Source organism: Apodemus sylvaticus, chromosome 4 (assembly GCF_947179515.1).
Source record: "Apodemus sylvaticus chromosome 4, mApoSyl1.1, whole genome shotgun sequence".
Taxonomy (NCBI): domain Eukaryota; kingdom Metazoa; phylum Chordata; class Mammalia; order Rodentia; family Muridae; genus Apodemus; species Apodemus sylvaticus.
In genome coordinates, this window is record NC_067475.1 from 88114157 (window position 1) to 88141651 (window position 27495).

At 40.9% G+C, this 27495-nt stretch overlaps 1 protein-coding gene across 1 annotated transcript in view; it reads left to right on the plus strand.

The window, feature by feature from the left end:
* Window positions 1-27495, plus strand: part of Rxfp1 (relaxin family peptide receptor 1) — a 170699-nt gene that overhangs the window by 94806 nt on the left and 48398 nt on the right. The window contains exons 3-4 of the mRNA XM_052180957.1: window positions 21690-21788; window positions 25932-26037. Coding sequence (XP_052036917.1) covers window positions 21690-21788; window positions 25932-26037 — 205 coding nt within the window. The remainder of the gene's footprint in view (window positions 1-21689; window positions 21789-25931; window positions 26038-27495) is intronic.

The window sequence follows — 27495 nt, forward strand, 5'->3', positions numbered from 1 at the left end:
TATTAGCACAACAGACTCTCCCGGTGCTTTCGCGGAGCGCGGACGCGCACGCCCGCCATCCGGGTCACCTGGCGGACCCAAATAACAGACATAGCCCTAGGGGAACTTTGCTCGGACCTTGGCCTCCCAGGCGTTTGCCTGGACTCAGGGCCCAGGCGACAAGGCTAACCTAGTGTGCGCCAGCCCGGTTGGGGAAATCGGCTGCCCAGCGGAGTGAGCGGAGCACAGGGGAGGTCACAGCAACATTCACCTTCGGAGCTCCCTGGGGGTGCACACGGGTTCCACCTGGTCCACAGACACAATCTGGGGCAAGGCCTCAGGCAGAAGCCCCCAGCCCAACTCTCTCCGCTTCAGATCAGCCTGGGTGGCTGCCACATCTCCAGGTCCCTCAAGAGGCTAGTGGGGGCTTCCGGGCGGCCAGCTGGGAGAAGTCGGTGTGCTCCAATAAATCCTGCGGGCCCCAGCGGGAGCCTTCAGGTGCCTGCTTCGGGATCTGAACAGCCTGGACAACAGCACCCTGTCTATAGGCAGTGCAGAGTGTAAGCTGTGCACCAGAGGCCAACGGGGAAGGGGCAGCTTGCACTGGTGAGTCCAGCACTGACAAGACCAAGTAACACCAGTGAGAGCTAGATGGCAAAAGGCAAACGCAGAAACGTCACTAACAGAAATCAAGGCAATATGGCAACATCTGAACCAAATTCTCCTCTACCAGCAAGTCCTGGATACCCCATCACACCAGTAAAACAAGATTTGGATTTAAAATCACTGGTCATGATGCTGGTACAGGAACACATGAAGGCCATTGAGGAGAAAATGGATCAAAAGTTAGAAGCCCTTGCAAGGGAAACACAAAAATCATTGAAAGAAATCCAGGAGAATACAAAAGCCAACAAGGAGGAAATGCAAAAAACACTTAAAGAAATACAGGAGAACTTTGCTCAACAGGCTGAGGTCATGAAAGACGAAACACAAAAATCTCTTAAAGAAATACAGGAGAACTTTGGTCAACAGGCTGAGCTCATGAAAGAGGAAACACAAAAATCTCTTAAAGAATTACAGGAAAACACAAACATGCAAGGGAAGGAGCTAAGCAAAACCATCCAGGATCTAAAATCAGAAGTAGAAACAACTAAGAAAACTCAAAGGGAGACAACTTTGGAGATAGAAAGCCTTGGGAAGAAATCAGGGGACAGAGATGCAAATATCAACAACAGAATACAAGAGATAGAAGAAAGAATCTCAGATGCTGAAGATTCCATAGAAACCATGGACTCAACAGTTAAAGAAAATGCAAAGTGCAAAAAGCTTGTAACCCAAAATATCCAGGAAATCCAGGACACAATGAGAAGACCAAACCTAAGGATTATAGGCATAGATGAGAGTGAAGATTTACAACTTAAAGGGCCAGCAAATATCTTCAATAAAATTATGGAAGAAAACTTCCCTAACCTAAAGAGAGAGATGCCCATGAATATACAAGAAGCCTACAGAACTCCAAACAGACTGGACCAGAACAGAAATACTTCCCGTCACATAATAATCAAAACACCAAATGTTCTAAACAAAGAAAGAATACTAAAGGCAGTAAGAGAAAAAGGCCAAGTAACATATAAAGGAAGACCTATCAGAATCACAGCAGACTTTTCACCTGAGACTATGAAGGCTAGAAGGTCCTGGGCAGATCTCATGCAGACTCTAAGAGAACACAAATGCCAACCAAAACTACTATATCCAGCAAAACTCTCAATCACCATAGATGGAGAAACTAAGATATTTCACGACAAAACCAAGTTCACCCAATATCTATCCACAAACCCAGCCCTAAAAAGGATAATAGGAGGACAACACCAATACAAGGAGGGAAACTCCACCCTGAAAAAAGCAAGATAGTAACCTTTCATCAAACCCAAAAGAAGTTAAGCAATCAAATTTAAAAAATAACGTCAAAAATGATAGGAAGTAACAATCACTATTCCTTAATATCTCTTAACATCAATGGACTCAATGCCCCAATAAAAAGACACAGACTAACTGACTGGATACGTAAACAGGACCCTACATTTTGCTGCTTACAGGAAACACACCTCAGGGTCAAAGACAAACACTACCTTAGAGTAAAAGGCTGGAAGACAATTCTACAAGCAAATGGTCTCAGGAAACAAGCTGGAGTAGCCATTTTAATATCAGATAAAATTGACTTTCAACCCAAAGTCATCAAAAGAGACTCTGAGGGACACTTCTTGCTGGTCAAAGGAAAAATACAACAAGAAGAACTCTCAATCCTGAACATCTATGCTCCAAATGCAAGGACACCCTCTTTCATAAAAGAAACTCTATTAAAACTCAAAGCACACATTACACCTAACACAATAATTGTGGGTGACTTCAACACTGCACTTTCCTCAATGGACCGATCAGGAAAACAGAAACTAAACAAGGACACAATGAAACTAATTGAAGCTTTGGACCAATTAGACTTAACTGATATATATAGAACATTCTATCCTAAAACAAAAGAATATACCTTTTTTTCAGCACCTCATGGTACCTTCTCCAAAATCGACCATATAATTGGTCACAAGACAGACCTCAACAAATATAAAAAGATAGAACTAATCCCATGCCTCCTATCTGATCACTATGGAATAAAAGTGGTCTTCAATAGCAACAGAAACAACAGAAAACCCACATACACGTGGAAATTGAACAATATTCTACTCAATGACACCTTGGTCAAGGAAGAAATAAAGAAAGAAATTAAAGACTTTTTAGAACACAATGAAAATGAAAACACAACATACCCAAACCTATGGGACACAATGAAAGCAGTGCTAAGAGGAAAACTCATAGCCCTGAGTGCCTCCAAAAAGAAAATGGAGAGAGCATACATTACCAACTTAATGACACACCTGAAAGCCCTAGAACAAAAAGAAGCTATTTCACCCAGGAGGAGTAGAAGGCAGGAAATCATCAAACTCAGGGCCGAAATCAATCAAGTAGAAACAAAGAGAACCATACAAAAAATCAACAAAACTAGGAGCTGGTTCTTTGAGAAAATCAACAAGATAGATAAACCCTTAGCCAGACTGACCAAAGGGCACAGAGAAAGTATCCAAATTAACAAACTTAGAAATGAAAAGGGAGACATAACAACGGAAACTGAGGAAATCCAAAAAATCATCAGATCCTACTACAAGAGCCTGTACTCAACACAACTGGAGAATCTGGAGGAAATGGACAATTTCCTTGACAGATACCAAATACCAAAATTAAATCAGGACCAACTAGACCATCTAAACAGTCCCATAAAGCCTAAAGAAATAGAAGGAGTCATAGAAAGTCTTCCAACCAAAAAAAGCACAGGACCAGATGGTTTCAGTGCAGAATTCTACCAGACCTTCAAAGAAGAGTTAACACCAATACTCTTCAAACTATTCCACAAAATAGAAACAGAAGGAACACTACCCAATTCCTTCTACGAAGCCACAATTACGCTGATACCAAAGCCACACAAAGATCCAACAAAGAAAGAGAACTTCAGACCAATTTCCCTTATGAACATCGATGCAAAAATACTCAACAAAATTCTTGCCAACCGAATCCAAGAACACATCAAAACGATCATCCACCATGATCAAGTAGGCTTTATCCCGGGAATGCAGGGTTGGTTCAATATACGGAAATCCATCAATACAATCCACTACATAAACAAACTCAAAGAACAAAACCACATGGTCATTTCATTGGATGCTGAAAAAGCATTTGACAAAATTCAGCATCCTTTCATGCTTAAAGTCTTGGAGAGAACAGGAATTCAAGGCCCATACCTAAACATAGTAAAAGCAATATACAGCAAACCGGTAGCCAGCATCAAACTAAACGGAGAGAAACTTGAAGCAATCCCACTGAAATCAGGGACCAGACAAGGCTGCCCCCTTTCTCCTTATCTTTTCAATATTGTACTTGAGGTACTAGCTCGGGCAATTCGACAACATAAGGAGGTCAAAGGGATACAAATTGGAAAGGAGGAAGTCAAACTATCATTATTTGCAGACGACATGATCGTCTACCTAAGTGACCCAAAGAACTCCACTAGAGAGCTCCTACAGCTGATAAACAACTTCAGCAAAGTGGCAGGTTACAAAATCAACTCAAGCAAATCAGTGGCATTCCTATACTCAAAGGATAAACAGGCTGAGAAAGAAATTAGGGAAATGACCCCCTTCACAATAGCCACAAACAGTATAAAGTATCTTGGGGTGACTCTTACCAAACATGCGAAAGATCTGTATGGCAAGAACTTCAAGACTCTGAAGAAGGAAATGGAAGAAGACCTCAAAAAATGGGAAAACCTCCCATGCTCATGGATCGGTAGAATCAATATAGTTAAAATGGCCATTTTGCCTAAAGCACTATACAGATTCAATGCAATACCCATCAAAATCCCAACTCAATTCTTCACAGAGTTAGAAAGAGCAATTATCAAATTCATCTGGAACAACAAAAAACCCAGGATAGCTAAAACTATTCTCAGCAACAAAAGAAAATCTGGGGGAATCAGTATCCCTGACCTCAAGCAATACTACAGAGCAATAGTGTTAAAAACTGCATGGTATTGGTACAGTGACAGGCAGGAGGATCAATGGAACAGGATTGAAGATCCAGAAATGAACCCACACACCTATGGCCACTTGATCCTCGACAAAGAGGCTGAAAACATCCAATGGAAAAAAGATAGCCTTTTCAACAAATGGTGCTGGTTCAACTGGAGGTCAGCATGCAGAAGAATGCGAATTGATCCATCCTTGTCTCCTTGTACTAAGCTCAAATCCAAATGGATCAAGGACCTCCACATAAAGCCAGACACTCTGAAGCTAATAGAAAAGAAACTGGGGAAGACCCTTGAGGACATCGGTACAGGGAGAAAGTTTCTGAACAGAACACCAATAGCGTATGCTCTAAGAGCAAGAATTGACAAATGGGACCTCATAAGGTTACAGAGTTTCTGTAAGGCAAAGGACACCATCAAGAGGACAGATCGGCAACCAACAAATTGGGAAAAGATCTTCACCAATCCTACATCAGATAGAGGGCTAATATCCAATATATATAAAGAACTCAAGAAGTTAGACTCCAGAAAACCGAACAACCCTATTAAAAAATGGGGTACAGAGTTAAACAAAGAATTCTCACCTGAAGAACTTCGGATGGCGGAGAAGCATCTTAAAAAATGCTCCACTTCATTAGTCATTAGGGAAATGCAAATCAAAACAACCCTAAGATTTCATCTTACACCAGTCAGAATGGCTAAGATTAAAAATTCAGGAGACAGCAGGTGTTGGAGAGGGTGCGGAGAAAGAGGAACACTCCTCCACTGCTGGTGGGGTTGCAAATTGGTACAACCACTCTGGAAAGCAGTCTGGCGGTTCCTCCGAAAACTGGGCACCTCACTTCCAGAAGATCCTGCTATACCACTCCTGGGCATATACCCAGAGGATTCCCCACCATGTAATAAGGATACATGCTCTACTATGTTCATAGCAGCCCTATTTATAATTGCCAGATGCTGGAAAGAACCCAGGTATCCCTCAACAGAAGAGTGGATACAAAAAATGTGGTATATCTACACAATGGAGTACTATTCAGCCATTAGAAACAATGAATTCATGAAATTCTTAGGCAAATGGATGGAGCTAGAGAACATCATACTAAGTGAGGTAACCCAGACTCAAAAGGTGAATCATGGTATGCACTCACTAATAAGTGGTTATTAACCTAGAAAACTGGAATACCCAAAACATAATCCACACATCAAATGAGATACAAGAAGAAAGCAGGAGTGGTCCCTGGTTCTGGAAAGACTCAGTGAAACAGTATTTGGCAAAACCAGAACGGGGAACTGGGAAGGGGTGGGAGGGAGGACAGGGGAAGAGAAGGGGGCTTACGGGACTTTCGGGGAGTGGGGGGGGGCTAGAAAAGGGGAAATCATTTGAAATGTAAATAAATTATATCAAATAAAAAAAAAGTGACCTTTAAAAAAAAAAAAAAAAAAAAAAAAAAAACTATGGGGTACTTTTGTAATTATACTAGATATTTTTTCATTATTAAATGGTCATGAGCCTGTGGGTACAAAAAAGCAGGAGTGGCTTCAAATTGATATATTTGTGTGTCAAGCTTGTAAGAGATAGATTTGCAGTAGTTAACCTTGATTGTCAACCTGAAAGAATCCAGTATTACCAAAGAGGGCAGTTTCTAGGTGCGGCTGTGAGGCAGTTCCTAGACTAAGTTAATTGAGATAGAATAATCCACCCCAACTGTGTAGCTACCATAACATGAATAAAATGGAGAAAGCAAACTAAACACCAGCATTCACCTTTGTTTGCATTCTCACAGTATATGCAAGGTGGCCTGTGCCCTTAATCTTCTGCCATGACTCCCAAGCCATGATTCATTCCCTTGAATTGTGAAACAAAATGCACTCTCACTTCTTTAAGCTATTTCTATCAGGAATTACATCCCAAAAATAAGAGTAACAAACACAGTAGCCAAGTCTGAAGAACAAAACACCTGATACAAAATTAATAAAACATTATTAAACCAGTCAACATTTTCACGGGCATAATTCAAGTGAAAAAAATTATAATCTTTTAGTTAAGGTTAAATATGGGAAAGAATCCCATATTTCTAAAAATATAAGAAATATAGAGATTACATATGTAATTTACTTAGATTAGACATTTATTGTCTAATTGTGTAATTAATGCTGGTTACAATTAGAAATATGTAATTATTAAGATAAAAAAGAATTTCTACGAGTTCATATATTTAACATAGTTCCTATATAGTTTCTGTACATTTAATCATGTGCCACTAATGCAGTTTTCATCTCTCCTGAGACTTTTAATAAACACATTCTGAGTACAAGCCAAGCAAAACTCCAAAGTCATCAGAGCAGGAATCTGGTGTGTCAGTTGCAAAGCAGAGAAACTTTTCCTTTTTTGACACAGAATGATCAGACATTTGGGAGGACATGCTTAGATAAACACCAAGAGAATTTGATTACAAAATGTTGATGGTTCTCATGCAGAAATCATGTTATGTTCATTTCAAACTGAGTGCCAACTCTGTAGTAAATTTGTAAAGTTAAATATCATCAAATTCCTGAGTGAGAGCTGGGGTTGAAACTCAGTGGTAGTGCGTTCTCTCTCTCTGTGTGTCTCTCTCTGTCTCTCTGTCTCTCTGTCTCTCTGTCTCTCTCTCTCTCTCTGTCTCTGTCTCTCTCTCTCTCTGTGTGTGTGTGTATGTGTGTGTGAGAGAGAAAGAGAGATCTCATATATGTATGTGTGTGTATATATGTATGTAGTTATATGATCAATTTACCACAACTAGACTTCCACTTGATAGAGTTCTGCACTTCCAACATTTCTTCATGTTTTATAAGCAGAGCCAATATACAAAGCACCTCCCTCTCACTTCAACTACACCACCTCATTCCAAGATCAGCTGCTCACTCTACTATGGAGACCAAAATCATCATGCCTGACCTTGCTAGATTTGCACATTGAACATCTCTTGCCTTGTCTACACCTCTGTAGCCATTCAGTCATCCACTAAAATGGAATGAAGACATTTTGGCCTTTTTGCACAGTAGCATTTCTGTAAGCCATAGAAGAAGGAGGGTGAAACATCTTCCAATATATTTGGAATGGTGTACAGTAATGAGACAGTATCCAACAAAGTTCTGTGTCCTCCTAGAACCTAAGAACGTGGCCTTATTCAGAAGCAGAGTCTCTGAAAAAACAATAAAGACAAGGATGAAGACCACGCTCAGATTTAATCATTAGGATAGATCACAAAGCCAATGAAGAGAAAATGACCACAGAGTAGTAGCCATAGGCAGAAAGAGGCAAAGGCTAGAGTTTTGCCAGGACACTAGAAATAAGCAACTGCCCAAAGGGGCAGGGAAAATCTAGAGCCCAGGGAGAGTGAGTAACCCTGCTGACATCTTGAGTTTAGATGCTAGCCTCTAAAACCATGAGACAATACACTTCTATTGTTTCAAACCACCAGACTGTAGAAATTTGTTACAGCAGTCAAGGCAGGGGAAATAGAAAAAGGTAGTCCTTCTGTAGAATTGTGTCCCAGCCAAGATGAACACAATCTGGATTCTAGACTCTATTTCCAGTGACTCAATCTTATACCTTACTGCACATGACGTAAACTCCCTGAAGATAAGTTCTCTACACTCATAGTTGCCCTCAACTTGAAAAATATTTTTCTGGATATTCTATATTGTTTTATGGGATGGTTAGTCATATATAGCCATGAGGGGGGCACAAGATAGGGAAGAATATTTCTTATACTCATAGAAACAAGAGGCAGAGACCCCCACATAGAGCACCTAGGAAAGACATCAAGGTGTTTAGGGGACAGATTGTAGAAAGGGAAAGCCTTAGACCAGAGTCTTTGATGAGAGCGCCATTGGAAAGGAAAAGAAAAGTGAACAGGCTAAGGTTGGATAACTTCAAAGGACTCCACATGGTAGAAGCGATCCTTGGATATCTCTGGTCTCCTTGTACCTAGGCTTAGATATTTCATGCAGAGGAAGATGTCTCCTGTGTCCTTGGAACAAATAGATGAACTACTTTGGCTCCAGACTGGTCGTTTCACATGTAATTGGACAAGATATATTTTTCATTAATAGATGGTCATGAGCCTTTCTCACAGCTGTGTTCTTTGTTCTCGCTGAGAACTGTCTGGGCCCTGGATAGCCAGCTGTCCCCAACCAGAAAGGTTAGTAGCATAACATTACTGGGCACATGAACTCAAAAATTAGTATGTAGCACATCACATCTCTGTGAGTTCAGTTGTGAATTCCCTGCCTTCCTGCTCACAAGCATACACACGAAAGAGAAACAACAAGTTATCAGTACGCAGAAGTCAGCTTTGAGAGCAGAGCAAAAACTGCAAGTGCTTTGCCAGGGAAGCTCCCCACAAATATGGGGATGATCGCTTTTGGAATTTCTATTGCAGGTATGTGTTAGCTTCCTGGCTGTGTAACCAGTTCCTAAGAAAATTCATTAATAAACCTCCAAAGAGGAGAGGTTTACTTTGCCTCACAAATGGCTCACATGCCAGTTGGGCCTGGCCCAGTCCAGAGTTCTGGTCCATGAATGATGGACAGGGCAGAGGCACATAGCCGAATAGAACTATTCACTTTATGTCCAGAAAGTAAAACACAAAAAGAAAGGGATGGCAGTCCTCTCCCAGGCTACATGCCCAAGGGTCTGTAGATTTCCAACTAGGCTCCACCACATAAAAATCCCATTAGCAGCACTCTTAGGACCAAGCCTTTGGGTGCTTTGGGAGATAGTGAAAAGCTGGACTTGAGCAAGCTCTTTGCAGATCTTACCTTAACTGTTTCTCCTTTGTGCCTCCCTCTGCACATCAATTGGTAATAACACATTTTATTTGGCAATATCCCTATGCTGGAAAGCCCAAATTTGAATAGCTTTTCTTATGATTCTTCTTACTTTCTTGGCAGTATTTGATTTTATCTAATAAGAGATATAACTAAATTATCTTCTATGTCTGAGTACGTATGTGTGCCAGACACAATATAAGTCCTTCATATGATTCGTTTCATTTCATCCTCACTGTAATTAGATATATTGGAATATATCCACTCTATACATAAAGAAAATGAAAATGCAGAAAGATTACGTAAGTCCCCTGATAACACCATTTCATCAGAATCTCATCCCAACTGTTTGGCTTGTGTGGTCAACTCTCAGCACTCTAACAACACACTGTAGATAACCAGCCTGTTAACAGAAAATGGCTCATTCGGGACCAGAGCTTGAGAAGTTTCAGTTCATTATCACTTGGCCCTTATTGCTTTTAGCCTTCAGCAAAGTCGTGACAGGAGCACGTGCTCAGAAAACCGCTCATGGCCAAGAGCCTAAAGGGAATAGGGTCCCCTTCCAGGACCATTCTAAGTCGTCTAAAATTTCCCATCAGTCCCAGTTCTTAAGAGATCCATCGCCTCTCGGGAATGGCATGGGTGAAGGACCATGACTCTATCAGCACAGGGACTTTAGAGGGACACTTATCCAAACACAGTTCCCACATTCTGTTTTTGCCTGTGTGGAAGAACAATGTCTGTGCTGTTATTCGTTACGTGGTATCGTTATGTGAATTTACCTTCAAACAAATCTTTTGTTCATAAAATTTAAATTGGATGGGGTCTCTCCTTACATGATATAAAAAACATTTTAATTCTTTTAAAGGAAAGTATTTTTAAGTTTCTTCTTAGAAAAGTAATATATGAGAAATTAGATATACCTCCAAATTTAAAATGGCAAGGATGATTTGGTGTTTTTACCATAGTTACTAAATATAAAATACTAGTCTAAGTCTGTACTTTGCCTCATTTAATCCTCCTGACAATCTTTGAGACAGGAACTATTTCAGTACCTTTCAAGTGAAGGAAACTGAAGCCTTGTACTATGCATGAACTGAGAATGTCAGCTCACGATCCCAAATGAGTAACAATCTTTATTCATGCAAATCTTTCTCTGTGCAGAGGTTGTTGCCATTAGAAGCTTCCCATCCTTCCACGAGACAGAAACCACTTAAAAGTCTCATCCATTTCCCATCTACTGGGACCCCAGCTGAGTTCATGAATCTCTGTGGTGCCAGGATACTATACAGGGTCCACAGGGACAGAGGTCTGATGGGCTGTCATCATGTGAAACCACAGAACCCCCTAAGATATGCAAGAATCAACCTGGTCTTCTGCCACAAACACCTCTGAATAGTCACCAGCCTGTCACAGACACCCACCATCATGCCCGGTCTCCTTGGCCTATATCCTTAGTCCTCTGGGGATCAAGGGAATCATTTCATTGCTCCTGAGACAGCTGTGCCCCTAGAGGACTTTTGTGGTCATGTTGATGTTCAGCGCCTCAGCCCTTGTGGCTGCCTCTACTCGGCTGCTCCCAGGTCAAGCCAGGCTCTGCAACAATGATCCAGTGATCCCAGGCTACCTTGCTCCAGAATCCAGTGTGGAAAATATGAGCCCAGAAATGGGGGACCCTTAAACTGTCCTTTCCTGGCCAGGGTTTGTTGTCTACTTTGTGACCAGGAAAGCCCAATGCCTGTCTTTAATATGCTTGCAAACTTATTGTCAAAGGTCAGACTTCAGGGTTTGAAAATAAAGTTCCAGGAATTTAATTCCTCTGTGGATCTTTGAACTTCTAAATCATCCTTTTTCAGATGACAGAGTGTGAATGTCTAGTTCCCTAAAACTGGAAAGGGGTGGAGAGCAAGGAATTTTAGAAAAGAAAAACTTTTAACAGCACAGAGTGTACATCTGAGGCTGGCTTGGCATTTACTAATCATGAGAACTAGATAAATAGTGTCTATTTTGGAGTGTGATGGTGATGATATATATTTTTAATAGGATTAGAAAACAGAAGTATGTTCAAGGACTCTTAATGTTAATTTGTCCTGCATTTAAAATTCAGAAACACTAAATATTCCATAGCTTTTTAAATAAGCTTCTTACGTTGCTCTCAGGAGGACAGTGGTGCCCAGCGGTGTGAGCAGGAGTCGGTTCCCATTTCAGGATACTACACTAAAGTCGGTGTCTTTTTTAACATCAAAAACAAAGGAAGCGAAGTGACATTGGTCATGATTCTGGTATGAATGTACAGTCATGCTTGGGTATTTGCGTCTTCTGTGGGACTGAGAATTGGTCCTAGGGACTAATATGAGTGAGCATTCTCACTGAGCCGTGACCCAGCCTTCTCTTGACTTGTATCTTGAGACCTGACCCCACTAAGTTTCCCACACTGGCTGTGAACTCACTCTACATCCTATGAAGCTCTTAAACTAAGTCTCCACTAGCTTGACCTCCTACATAGCTGGAACTATAGGCCTGCGCCATCATGCCCACAAGTATCTTATGTTCAAAACAAATTGGCTTTATAGTCAGTAGTCTTGAAAGCATAAATAGCAGAAACCTTAGCTCTTCTAAAATTATCGGCCCAATCTTCACTTCCAGTATGTTTGTGAAAGTCCAACACTGTTCAGAGCCAGACCCAGGGGCAGCCAGCTTTTGTCTCAGACACCTGAAAGACTACAAAAGGAAGATAATTTGAACCCAGGCATTTGAGGCCAGTGTAAGCCACAAAATGAAACCTATATCAAGAGAAAATATCTAAAAGTAATACATACTATCATGTATTGATCATGCTATCCCATGGGATTTTCTTCTCAGAACACATCTTACTAGATAAGAAGAGAGGGATGTAGTTCTTTTCCATGGCCTTAGTTTGCATTAGAAGCTTCCCAGGATAATGGCACACTCCTTGGTGTCTTCAAATATTTGCCTCTGATGGCACTAAGACTACAGACAGAGGCATCTTCATTTCATACAGCAAACTACTGTTGCTGTTAAAATTCAAAGAGACTCCGTATAACTGCTTTGACAAACTGCTGAACTCACTCTATATCCCCAGGCTCATTCCAGTAGTTTGGGGGATCTCTCTTTTTAAGGATAATCACATTATTAGGAAATGATGCTCTACTTTTTGCCAAGAATGTGGGCTGAATGTTGAATGACTATGTGAGCACCAAGAATGCTCTGGATTGCATAAGTCCAGACCTTACTAATGAGGTCTACTCGTTCATCAACCAATACGGTGTACGCTTTGTAGACTATCAGATGTACTCCTCCATCTTAATAAAGGAGCAGACCATCTAACATGAGACCGCATCACACCCTGCTTTGTTCTAGGTTCCTCTCCAATGGGAATATGTCTTTCAATTTTTGATTATTCAAAGTTAAGAGGTGGGTGTTCCACAGCTATAAAGCACTTACCACATACTCAAGGTTCAGGGTTCCAGCCTCATCACCTCTAAAGAGAAATCCGAACATCAGAGAACCCAGACTCAGCCTCTGAAGTATGTAGGGCAGATTTCCAAAGTGTATAGAGGCCCACATTAGCAGTCCTGACTTACAAACGTTTGCTACAACTTTTCAACTTTACAACAATGTGAAAGTGATATACATTTGGTTTTCAAAAACACACATTGAATTCTGAATTTTGCTCATTTCACAAGCTAGTGGTATGCCGGATATTATCTTATAATATCGTGCAGTAGCATTAAGCTTTGGTTTGATGTCAAGCCACACACGGGTAGAGAAAAATCTAGTACGCTCAAGTGTTCTATGTGCTGACCTGTGATGTTCAGTAGACTATATATATCATATGCCTTTAAAATATGTTTCATTATGTATATTGATTGTAGATGGAACTGTGTTGTAGAAGGACATTTTCGTACCAGAATATATCGCACACTGAACGCATCTCCCCAAACTCCCATGCTGTGTTTTCTCAACCGTCTCCTTACTCTTTCTCCCTAGACAGTTTCACTTCCACTTTCACAGCATATATGCAAGTGTGATTTTATGTATCTATATAAATTCTAGGAACCAAATGTGAAAGAAAGTCTTAATATTTGTCTTTCTGCAGGTGGCTTAATTCACTAATGGTATCTGAATGTGTCTTCATTTTCTTGCACGTGACACAACTTTTCTTCTTTGTGGTTAAAAAGTTCCAGTGTGTACATAAACAACATTTCCATATACATTCTTCTGTGGATAGACATCTAACCTTGGTGCTGTAACTCAATGATTGTGAGTAGTGATGCCATAAACATTGATGTTCAAGCATCTCTGCTATGTTAGCTTTACGTCCTTTTGCTACACACCCAAGGTGGTGGAACTGAGGCATATGGTAGATCTCTTAATTTGAGAGACCTCATTGTACTTTCCATAATAGATGGATAACTTTTTATCCCCCCTCACGAGCAGAGTAGAAAGATACCCTTCTGTTCACATCCTCAGCAGCACTTGTTGTTATCTGTTTTCTTAATGAATGCTATTCTAACTGGGTAAGATGGAACCTCAAAGTAGCTTTGATGTGTACTTTCTCTGATGGCTGGTAAGGTAGGAAATTTTTTCATATGTTTATTGACCACTTGTATTTTATCTTTTGAAGACTGTTCATTTGTTAATGAACTTGGTGGTGGTAAAGGACCCACCCAAGTGTTCTTGAATGAAATGTGCAGGTATCTCTTTACTGAGAGTCTGCATCTGTGTTCATCAGGGAGGTTGGTCTATCATTTCCTCATTTTTCTCATTTCTTTATCTGGATATCAGCATAACACTGGCTTCACTGAATGCAGTTTGGTAGCTTTCCTATTCTACTCTGGACTAGCATGAGAAGTAAATGTGTTAGTTCTTGAACGATTTGGTAGAATTCACCAGGGAATACATCTGGACCTGGACTTTGTTCAGTTGGGAAATTTTTTTATTCATATTCTAGTCTTGCTATTTGCAGATTCATTTTAAATCATCTCAGCTTAATTTAACAGGTCATATGTGACTAGAAATTTATCTATTTCTTTTAGGTTTTCCTATTTTATGGAATATGCAGTTTTAAGATACATCTCCCATTTCATATTTAATTTCATTAATTCCAATCTTCCCTTTGTCTTAAGGTTTGGCTAAGGGTTTGACAATTTTAACTTGACTTTTGAAAATTTAAGTCTTAGTTCCATTGATAGTTTGCATTGTCTTTTTCCTTTCCATTTCATTCATTTCTTCCCCCATCTGTCTTTTTCATTCTTTCATATATTACATTCTAACTGGTTTCCCCTCTTGTACTCCTCCCCGTCCCTCCCTACCCATTCCCCTCACCCCAAAATCCACTCCTCCTCCATTTCCCTTTAAAAAAAAAAAACAAAAATAAAAAAATGAGCAGGTCTCTCAGAGATATCAACTGAATACGGCATAACCAGATACAATAAGACTAGGCACAAATCACCATAACAAGGCTGAAAGAGGCCACCAGTGGGAGGAAAAGGTTCTCAAGCACAGGAAAAAAAAAGTTCACAGACATCCCCATTCCCATTGTTCAGAGTCCCACAAGAACACAAAGCTACACACCATAAGATACATGTAGAGGACCTAGCTCAGAACCATACAGGGTCCATGTTTGTCATTTCAGCTTCTTGGAGCCTCTATGAGCCCTGCTTAGTAGCTTCTGTGGGCCATGTTCTCCTCGACCTCTCTGGCTCCTATAGTCCTTCCTGCTCCTCCTCTGTGGGGATCCCCCTGCCTCCACCTAGCATTTGACTGTGGTTCTCTGCATCTGCTCCCATCAGTTGCTAGACAAAACCTCTTTGATAACAATTGGGTTAGACACCAATCTATGAGTATAGCAGACTATCACTAGTGGCCAACTTTTTCTTTTGCATTCAATTGTGATAGCTAGTTTTTCTGGGTATAATAGTCTAGGTTGGCTTTTGTGTTTTAGAGTTTGAAATAACATCATTCAAAGCCCTCTTTACTTTAAAGGTGTGGTTTGGCTTGCTTTATTTTATTTGATAAATCTACTGCTATTGGGATGGGACTGTCTTATGTGTGGTTCAGTATTGCCCTCTCACAATTTTTCCACATTGTTTCTTTGTTTTGGGTATGTTAATCCTTCACCTAATGTAATGTAGGAAAATTCTTTCCTGATCTTGTTTCATCAGTGTTCTCGCTGCTTTTTGTACCTGGATGGGCATTCTTTACCTTGATTTGGAGGATTCTCTGCTGTAATTTTATTGAAACTATTCTCTAATTTCTTTTGCAATAAATTCTTATCATTCTTCTATGTTCATGTTTCTGAGATCTTCTCTTTTCATAATGTTCTTAAGATTGGATCCCTTAGAACTAGGTTTACCAGTGGCCATAAGCCACCTGACTAGAAATCAAACTCAGGTTCTCTGGAAGAGCAACACATACTCTTAACCACTGAGCCATCTCTCCAGCTCTAATGACGTTTCTCTACTGAGTTTTTCCACTTGACTCATAGAATTCTTCAATGTTTCAGTTTAGTTTTTCTTCAATGTTTCTATCTCTTGTTTTAATTCTACTTTGTATCCTATGCTAACTTCCTTTTGTCATTCAAATGATTGTATTCTCTTGGAATTCACTCAAGAGTTTGCTCCTTTTTTTCATTTCTTTGTACAACTCATCTTATTCTTTTTAATTCTTTGTCTGGGGTTCTGTGTGATTCACTCTCATTGGAGGTGGAGGCTTGGACACACATGTTTCCTGTTTACTGCATTTAGATTTATTGAAACAGGTCATGGGTTGGTTTTCTGTTTGTTTGTTTATTTGTTTGTTTGGGTTTTGTTGTTGTTGTTGCTTGGTTGGTTTTGTTCTTATTTTTTACTAGCCTTCTTTCAGTAGAAGTATTTGCAAACTTCAAGGAGGACTAGGTTGTAGTAATATTGAGGTTTTCTTTTCCTCTGTTGGACAGTTATGCAGGGTATCAGGCTTACTCTCCATTACAACCCCATGAGAAGAATACTACCCTCAAAAGCAATCATTATCAAAGAGTTGGCTCACTATGAAAATACAATGATATTAAATTGTTCCCCAAGGACTTGACCTAAAACCCAGACAGAATATAGAAATACAGATTCCCAGGCCCCACACTGGCAAAATAGATGAGAACTATAACAGTGGAGTCTATATAAGTGTCTTGATTTCCAAATTCTATTAGCACAAAGAAGACTGGGTTTTCTTTCACTGGTGTCTTAGTCAGGGTTTCTATTCCTACACAAAACATCATGACCGAGAAGCAAGTTGGAGAGGAAAAGGTTTTTACAGCTTACACTCCCACAATGCTGTTCATCACCAAAGGAAATCAGGACTAGAACTCAAGCAGGTCAGGAAGCAGGAGCTGATGCAGAGGCCATGGAGGGATGTTATTTACTGTCTTGCTTACTCTGCCTTGCTCAGCTTGCTCTCTTATAGAATCCAGGATCACCAGCACAGGATGGCACCACCCACAATGGGCCCTCCTTCCTTGATCACTAACTGTGATAATGTCTTACAGCTGGATCTCACAGAGGCATTTCCTCAATTGAAGCTTCTTTCCCTGTGATAACTCTAGCCTGTGTCAAATTGACACACAAAACCAGCCAGTACAACTGGTATATATCTAAGAACTCCATCCATTCAGTGAGTATTTCCCCAAACTCTTTTTTCAATATAAAGTAGATTACTTTAGAGCTCCTTCAAAAAAAAAAAAAAAAGCAGAGAATTAAATTTCTGCAATAGTTACTAATGTATGAAAAACTGCGTATCCTTAAAATATCAAGCATATATGAGTTAAAATATAGAAACACATAATACTAAAAAGCTGTTCTCTTAAAAATGCTAACTCCAACTTTGCAATTCTGGCCACATGTCTCCTGTTCTGTGTGCCTGCCTTCTGCTGGGAGGAAGCAAAGGCTAGGAAGAAGAAAATGCCTTGGCAAGCAAAAGAGGGTAAAAACTAATTACCAAGAGCTTGGTTCTGTGACTAGTTTATTATTTAAAGAGAAATTTCTACAAAATACATGATCTAACCTCAAGAAGAATAGGCAAGTTTGTACTGTTTCTGCCAGGCGAAGAATTCCTTGCAGCTGTTCTGGCTTCACCTTCGCCTTTCCCTGGTTTGGCCACTGCTCTCTGTATGTATTGGGGGGAGGGGAGGGAGGTGGGAAAGAGTGAAAAGAAGAATGAGAGCGAGAAAGAGTCGGAGTGGCTCCATTCCAACCTCAAGTGTCCACTCAGTGTGTCAAGGGCACTGTCCCAGACATGGCAGTTGGTTTAAAGCCACAACTCTTTATCATGAGCTTATCACGGGTTTATCATTACAGCAGCTCAGCTTTAGCAGTCACTGAAAATGACAGGAAGAAGTTCAAAGTGAAGAGCAGACGTGCAGGGATTCCCCTCCATAACTGCTCGGCGATGTCACCTTTGAGTAGGTCACCAGCACGGCTGTCACTCACTCTGAAGGGGAAGAATCCTCAGGAGAATAAACACGGAGGCCACCAACACCGTGGTTAACACTGTACCTTAGTAGCCCCTGTGCCACAAGAGCAGCCCATCTATAAGAGTTCTCCCACCACCACTTGGGCTGCAGGCTTCCCCATCTCTAACATCCACTGACCCCACCCCCTCCCCATACCACTCATGGTAACCATGACAATAATAGATGGCATTACCACGCCTTCCCCGATGGCCAGCTCTACACTCAGCCTGTCCTCTGCAGAAGGGCCCTCTGACCCCACGGCTCCGTAAAGAAGTATGACAAGAGTGGAAATATTTAAGATGTTTTTATACCTGTTATGAGGCAGACAGCATGTGGTGGGGTTTATGGGGACACTCACATTTCAGTAACCCCTGCTACAGGGTCAATATTGTCTGTGAAACCATCCTTGCCCCCAACAGTCTACCTGATCCAAGATGGTGTCCCAGCAAAAGCCCCACTAAGATCATTATTTAACAGAAAGAAAGGAAGAAAGTTGAAATGTCAACTACACCATTTGAACTTGACAAAATTGCTGCAACAAAGGCCACAGTGATGGCCAATACTAATTGTCACAGGGACAAAATCTAGAACTGTCAGATAAATAGGCCTCTGAGCATGAGTTTAGTGGGCTATTAGACTAAATTAACTGAGGAATGACACCATTCCCTCGACAAAGCATTCTGGGTCTTGTAAAGATGTCAAAAGAGAGCTGAGGGTAGCAGTATGAACTCATTCATACTGTGCAGTGTAACAAACTGTCCAAGTTCCTGCGTGGCTATGGCTTCCTCAAAGCCATGGACTGTAACCTGGAAGCTAAATTAAGCTCTCTTTAATTTGCTTTTGTCGGCATATTTTATCACACAGCAACAGTAAGGAAACTAAGATAATCACATTCACTGCATGCCTTTAAACAGAAGCAGGGCAAGAGGGCAGCCATGAGAGAGGAGAGCCAGGAAAAGGGCACCAAGCCCATGATGCTAAGTCACTCCACCGTGTATAGTAAAAATGTGACAACTTAAAATAGTCCACTTGAAAAAAGGTGAGTTAAAGATAGAACCTGCTAAAGAGGTACTGCAAATAACACCGTGTCAGTCACCGGCTTGCCTATCAGTCTCCGCAGCAAGGAAATGTCATCTACTAAACAGCCCTGTGTTCCAGAGAGCTGCCTTGTCACCTGCTTCCCCTCAGCCCCACCCCCACACTGCTTCTGAATGGGAACATCTGACCAGGTGAGCTATAGTCACCCAGGTCCACAGTTTCACAAGGCCCTGCAGCCTAAAAGGTCAGGTCTGCAGACCATCTAAGACTTGGTCATCCTCTCACTGAGTCCTCTGCAGCTGTACAGGAAAAGCATCCGTGGCTGTTAGAACAAGGTAGAGCACTAGCCTGGTGTGTGTGTGTGTGTGAGTCCCTGGGTTGTGATACCCTAGTACCACATCAAAAGAAGAAAGAAAAGAGGGAGAGATGGGATTGGGGGGAAAAGGGGGGAAGCCCCTCAGTATCACCAGAGACCAGTGAGTGCATTTTATTCATAAATACATAATACCACCTCATAATACTACTCTTAAAAATGCATTTCTTTTGAAAATGTTTGGTAACACTTTGTAAATTTCAATACTTTCCTCAAGCCTAATAATAATAAACTCAAATTTCAATTCCTAAATGCTTCTGCGTTTAAATATTTACAAAGGAGTCAACAAACTGCCAAGCCTAGGAAAGGGGAAATGTTAGTGCCACAGACCTCAGAACCTGACAGACAGACACATATAGTACTATAGATTCAACCCAAAGACTCACTCACTCACACACACACACACACACACACACAAACACACACTCACACTAGGCCAGTCCTCTACCCTAGTCTGCTTGTTTATATAACCATGATTGCTTTTCCTCTCACAGCTTCAGAGGACTCAGTGAGAGGATGTGCAAGTCTTAGGAGGGTCTCTTATTGCGTTAACAAAATGCCTGGCAAATTCGACTAATGGAACACAGGTTTATTTTTGGCACTCACCTCAAGAGTACAGTTCATTAGAGAAGGGGAATCCCGGTGGCCAGACGCTTGACTGGTAGAACATTCACCTCATAGGCAGGAATAGATTCATTCCTCAGTGCTGAAGAGAAAAGGGGCCCAAAGGGTGCTAAATTATTGTACTCAGCTTATTTTCTTTTTATCCCACCTGGAGCCCTAACCTAGTTTTGTAGTAGTTCTGCGTGCATCTAGTGGGGGGCCTCCCACCTCAACTCACCCAATCCAATAATCCCTCACAAATATGCCCAAAGCTTGTGTCTTTAGTGACTGAGGATTCTGTCAAGTCGACAGTATGAACTATCACAAGTTTATACCTTATCAGTTTGACACCTAACTATATCTGTTAGGCAGTAACTGTCTGTTCTTTGTCCCTGTAGGCATCTCATAATACAGAATGGGTCCATTCCAACTTCAAAAGTCTATACAGGCTTTAACAGTTTCAACATCATTTAAAAGCCCAAAGTCTTCCGATACTAGAGCCAATGCCTTAGCTGTGGACTTCTACAAAGTTACAGATGAGTTCTAATATACAATGGCCCAGAATAACTGCTGTCATTCCAACAGAGAAGTTGCACAGCAAGAAAGGATCAGACCAGAGCAGGACCAAAGACCAAAGGCCAAATTCCAAACCCTACAGTTCCGAGTGCAGCCTCCGGCGTTCTTGATGGAACAATCAGAGCTCCGAAGGACTCCAGTGGCGGCTTTCTCCCGCTCTGCGACCCGCACGCAGTACAGTCTTCCTCTGGAGTCAGCTCTCTTCCTTATATCCAGTTTCTCTGTCTTCTCTTCCCTAATACTGCAATCACAAGAACGTGCCACCATACCCACGTCTGTTTTGTTTAATTTTGGTTTTGGTTTTTGATTTTGTTTGTTTGTTTTAATGCGGATTCTGGAAAGTAAACCCAGGTCCCCGTGTTTGTACCACCAGCACCTTTCCAATTGAGACCCCTTTCCGGGCTGCCGCTTCGTGCGTGAAGTGTAACCATCCTATCCATCTTGGTTTGCTAATATTACGAAGAGATATCATAACCAAGGTGACTCTTATAAAAGAAAGCATTTAATTACACTTTCATAGAATTAGTCTATGATTATCATTGTAGGAAGCAGACAGACATAGTGCTGAGGACTTTATATCATGATTTGATGGCAGCAGAAAAAGATAAAAGAGACACTGGACCTGTTGTGGACTTTTGAAACCTCAAAGACCACGCCCAGTCATGCTCTTCATCTAACAAGGCCACGCCTCCTAATCGTTCCTTAGCCACTTTCAAGGAGAGACTAAGCGCGAAAGGTTGGAAGTGGGTGTCATTCAAACCCCCACCGCCACCTATCCATGTCTGTACATCTACAAAACCAGTTTAGATGAATAAAGATGATATGTCTATACATGAGAATTAGTTTCAGTTAATGAGGGTGGTTTAGGAAAACATAAAACAACCGGGAGCATATCTGTTGCAGCGTATCTGATCAATCTCTGGCTAGATCATGGTAAATAGGGCTTGCAGGAAGCTACTACAGAGCTTGATAAACAGGAGATTGGGGCCACCCCAGGCCTCCTCAGGGGACAGAAACGCGCACCTGTAGGAAGTTCTTGATAATTAACAAACTACCTTCGAGATTCACTGCCTTATTTTAGAGGAACTATTTTTGCCAAGATAGCAAAACATATTGGCTTGTTTTTTTTTTTCTTTTTTTTAACTTCCTTGCTATCGGGTTTTTCTTTTCAGGAGACAACAATGGGTGGTCTCTACAACTGGACAAATATTTTGCTAATTACTACAAACTGACTTCCACTAATTCCTTTGAGGCAGAAACTTCGGAATGCTGTAAGTAACCACAGCAGCTGAGTCCCCCCCACCCCCCTTGATGAGGTCGTGGTAAGACACCATTGCTTTTTACCTTTTGGATACAACATTTTGTTTTTGAAAGTCAATTATGGTTTTCTAGTTGCAAGCATCTTAAGAAAGGAAGCTTCAATTTGGAATTCTGTTTTTAAGAGTAATCAATCAAATCAGGTATTACGAACAAAATCAAAGCCAGTGATCAGGGTTGCTATTTTATATAACGTCCTTTTGGCCATCAAAGGCAATTTTTTAATTTTAACTTTTTTCTTTTCATGGGGGAGGTCACAAGGGTGGAGGGTGGATATGGAAGGGCTGGGATATGAGCGGAACTGGGGCACATGATGTGAAATTCCCAAAGAATCAACTTAAAAATTTATGTTTAAAAAAAAAAAGACAGGCAGTCAGGCAGAAAGAAGAGAAAAGAAAAACTGTACAGTGAGGGAAAGCAAGGAAATGGAGGAGCAGAGCCACTCACTGCTTGGGTCTTCATGTCTACAAGTGAAAATGTGCCTGTGGTCTCCAGCCACGGCGCCAAGCCACAGGCCTTTGAAAGCCTTGTTCATTGCAGCTCGCCACTGCCGTCCCTGCTACACACTTGCAGATGCTGCCCGGGGTGTGGAAGGGAGAAAGCCTGGAGAGTCACTTCATCGTGATGTCAATCAGGAATCCATACTAAAATGGTTTCTTTTAAATACGTTTTTTCTAGTTAATAAATCCTGCAAATATACATGTGTGCCTGGGACCTGTAATTTGCAAAACTGTACTCATGAACCAAGGGTTAGGAAGGTTCTTTTGTTGTGTTCTTTTCCTTGTTGTTCTACTACAAATTTAAAGTTTAGCTTTTCATATTGATATGTTTTTGTCTTTACTACTCAAATGAGATTAAAAGACAAACCCCAATGAAACGGTATGCGGTATGCCCGTCTCTGCCCAGCAGCCTTCGTTGCCCAGCAACCTTTGTCAGTGTCACACCTGCCTCTCAAAGGTGGGGGACCAAATTGGATCATTGGAAAGGTGAAAGTTCAGCTGGTGCTGTAGCTCTCCGGCAGAGCACTTGCCTAGCACATATGAGGTTCTAGGTTTAATTCTGAGTATTGCTGAAAAACCTTTTGAAGATGTGAAAGGCATAGCATTGTTATTAATAAAATACAAAAGCATAAACTAAGTATATTATCTTAAAATGTAATTTCGTTTTTGTATTTTATGTTTTCATTTCTTATATTTAAATTGAAATTTCATCTTACCCTATCCAAAAAAATTGAATTGAATCTTCTATCTTACCATATTCCAAAAATATTTTATCAATTTAAAATTAAAGTATAGTCATTAATAGAATTAAATCATTAACACACATTAACAAGTTATAAAAGGCAAAGTTAAATGGCAAAAGAAAAGGTAATAGAAACATTTAATGTATAGTCATTAACAGAATTAAATCATTAACACATTACCAAGTTATAAAAGGCAAATGTTAAACGGCAAAGAAGGTAATAGCAAAAAAAAAAAAATCGCTAAGAAAATGCTCAGTTTGGTCTAACGGTGCACACCTGCATATATGTCAAACCTTAAAAGCCCAGTGATATAGCAGTGCAATGCCAGCAGCACCAGAAGCTGGGCAGTAGATCTGATGTTCGAGGCCATCCTGGCCACAGTGGGAGCCTGTGTCAAAAAACACTGGGAAGAAAAGGGGAAAGGAAGAAAGAAACAAAATGAAATAGAGGGGGAAAGGGAGGGAGAGAGAGGGAGCGAGGGAGGGAAAGATGGAGGAGGAAGGAAGAGAGAGAGAGAGAGAGAGAGAGAGAGAGAGAGAGAGAGAGAGAGAGAGAGAGAGAGAATTCAGCAGCTGCATCCAAAGCTCAGACCATTAAGGTCAAGGAGAGAAATGCCAACTTGACCCACTATGGCTCACACTGTGGCTTGAAAAGCAAAAGCAGTAGGGGAAACAGAGGGACCCAGAAAAGAACCCAGTTTTGCGTGCTCCGTCCCTATGGATGAGGTTTGTCACAAGGAATTATTCAAGAAGTGTGGCACACGACAATAAGTGACGGATCGAGATCAATACAAAGGTCATTTTTTGCTGATGCTTAGAAGACATCAAAAAGCTCAGTTTGTAATTAGATTTCTTTAGAAAGAGTGGGGATCGTAATATCTAAATTGAACATTTCAAGCAGCACATGAGGTGGGGTGAAACTTAAATTAAGGTTCCTGTTGTGACACTTTTCTCACATCAGATTCGTGTTAGAAATGACCCCAAGATCAGCCCAAAAATATTTTGAATACTTGAAAGAACGTGAGCAGCTCACATTCTAAAGTCACCTCTTCAGAGAAATGTCATGGAGAGCATCCTATGTAAGATAGCCAACGCATCATCAGAGTTTGACTTTGAAGGATTTGAGGAAGAAATTATGTATTCATTGGCTATAAGCACTAACCTCTCTGCAATAATCTTTTTTTAACCCTGTTAAAATTCTTACATGAACATTTTTAAATATAATTTTAAATCACCAGGGTGACTTTGAACCCACAATCCTCTTGTCTCTGCCTCCCAAATGCTGGATCATGGGTGTGTGTCACCACATTCCAGAAGTTTTTCAAAAGATGGTTTTAAAATATTGAAAGGGTTTTATCATAAATAAGCTGAATAACTCCTAAAATTTCACTTGCGGGATGGGTGCTTTTCTGCCCATCCTGTTTTCACTGATACTGGGTGTTGGGAAGATGAAGAATGGGATGTAGACTTTTGACCCTCTTGTGGGGCTGGAGCATCTTGTGGATGTGATTCAAAAAGTCTAAAATCTACTAGAGCCCTCCCATTCACAAAGCCAAGGTCTAATGGCATTTGTCTTCCATCTTCCTGCTACACTGTGGTTTCTGCTTGCTGAGGAATAGACACTGCCGAGACAGTGACTGTTGCCCTCTGCATCAGCTATTGACTCCTGGTGCTGGGAGCCACATAGCAGCAGCTACAGCTATAAATATTCAGTGCCTCAGTGCACAAAAGAAACCACTTCTACCTGTTATCAGTCAGGATACCATGTGTATTCATGTCTACCAACGCCTTCAAAGACACTAAAAACGCAATGCTTCGCAGACTTGCTTATTTTTAAACAATAATTGCTCATTTAAAACACTGCGGGACAAGCAGGAGTTGCTGCCAGGGTTCTGTGCTCTCAGCCCTGAGCTCTGAGGGAAAAACCCTTTCAAAAGGGCGAAAGGCTGTCAGCTCTGTGCTTGTGTCTCCTTCTTGCAGGCTTCTGGTTACAATTATTTAGTCTCCCACCAAAGACTTTATTTATTACTTTCAGTACTCATTATCAAACATAAGCCTTCAAATGGACATAAAGCCTCCCCCCTACACAGAGAGAAAGAAAGACACGCACACGCAGTCACTTCTCCCTTCAGTGAGAGAAGCAGACATTTCACTCATTTTGCGACAAATGAAATGTCAGTCCTCTATGAAAATAAAGCCAATGGGCAGGGCTGGGTAGATGGCACCTCTGTCCCTGCTCCCATCACCAGTCCATCTCGTATGCAAGCCATTTCGTTATCTCTTATGTTTAAAGAAAACTTAAAAGACGATGAGAAGTTCTGTCCAGGAAACTTCATTCTTTTCCCACCCCCATGTTAGTCAGCGCTCCGTTATCTAAAGAAACATCTGAGATGGGAGCTGAAGGATTTCTCAGTGGTTAAGAGCCCTTGCTTCTCCTGCAAAGGACTGGAGTTTGGTTCCCCAGCTCCCAGCAGCAGAGGCTCCCAACCACCTGTAACCAGTCACCACCAGCTGCAAGGGATCTGATGTTCTCTGGAGCACCCATGGACTCACAAACACACACACACACACCACATTTAAAAAAAATCTTTTTTAAAAAAAGGAAATAAAGGAAAGAGGGCTGGGATCCTCAGCGTGTATATGGTCTAATGTTAATGCCAGGCTGGCCTGGTCTTGACCTTAAATTCAGAGCAAACAGTGGAACCTTAATTTAAAGCCTTCACCCAAGTGCTCAGGTAAAGCGTGATAGACTTTCATCGTAGGCAATATTCTCATGGCTTTGCTTTCTTTCTCTTCGTTCCCTCTTCCCCCTGCTCCCCCACTTCATCACGTCTTCCCGCTTCCTCTCTGTTCAGTGCTTGGCTCTGTGCCCACGCACTGTTTGTGCCGAGATCTAGAACTTGACTGTGATGAAGCCAATTTACGAGCTGTACCATCAGTTTCTTCCAATGTGACTGTAATGTAAGTAGCAAAGATTGGCTCGTCCTTAAGGCTGAATAGTGCTGCAGGGAATGAACCTCTGGGGCAGACCCTGGGTCATCACTAAGAATGCGTTTTGGTTTCCTCCCTAAATCAGTTGTAATTTAATCAGTTATAATTTATCATTTATAATTTTTAAATCAGTTATAATGAATTTTTCACGCATGGCTTGAAATACTTTTAAATATTAGACCTCCCCTTAAATTACCTCATAAACAACTCTGTGAAGTATTGACTATTCACAGTATTTCATCTAGGCAAAAGACGCCATCCATTTCAATTGCTACTAGAGGGGGAGGAGGCTAAATAAATACTTACAGCTTTCTCATTACACAGAATTTTTATTCGATGCTTATTGCAAGAGCTGTTTCAGAGTTTATTATTACACGCAGAGAGGTTTTCGTGTGTTTGTGTACAAATAAAGAGAAACAAATAAAATAAATTGGAAAAGATATTCCCAGAATTTCACATTTAAATTAACCTCTAAATCACATTTTTGAGGCAGACATATTGATGTTGTGGTCTTTTCATACACAATTCATACTTACTTATAGAAAAGAAAAGAGTTGTATAAAAGTGTCCTGCTGAGCTTTAGCATTTGTGATGCTAACTTTCTAGTCATGGTTATTTGACTTAACCAAACTTCAGCAGCACACAAACACACATTTTGGTCCAGATTTTTTTTTAAAGAACTCGGTGGAAAATAGAAGCTTCTGTCTATTTTTATTGAGTTGGTGGGGCTTTGGGTTTTGTTTGTGTAGATTCTTCATCCATTTGTTTTAATATCTTATGACTCTGGCTTTTTGGTTCACGTAGACACAGTAAGAGTAACCCTTGAGTATACAGGTGTTGGCAAGTCTTGCCTTTCTCAAACAACCTACATAACAGCTCAGATGCTTGGCACACAGGTAATGGGACTGCAGCAGAGCTGTCAGGTTCACAGAATCTGGGCGTCCCCCAGTGCATCTCAGTCTGGGAACATAAACTGAGAACCTGGGGAAATCATCCACAAAAATTTGCTCTCTGAAGGAAGTGACATTTCCTGGACAAAGAGGAAGTATCCTCTAGGGCCTTCCTTCCTCACCTACCAAGGTTAGAATAGTAATTAGTCCTGCTGGAGAAAATGTTAATGGCTCCTCCAAAGAAACAGATGGAGGTCCTAGGAACAGTTTCTATGAATTCGTTGAGAGAGAGAGAGAGAGAGAGAGAGAGAGAGAGAGAATTATCAACTCTACTGCTTACATCAAGTTAAGTTACTGGAAAATAAAGTAACAAATAAAGAATGCTAGATGGATGAAGGTGGAGGAAACAGAGTAAATCATGTAGATAAATTATAATTCAGTTTAAAAAGAAATGTTCTGGCCATATATGTATAGCATATATACAAAAATAGATATGTATCAGCCAGCTTTAACCCAAGAAGAAACGGAAAAAGGGAGG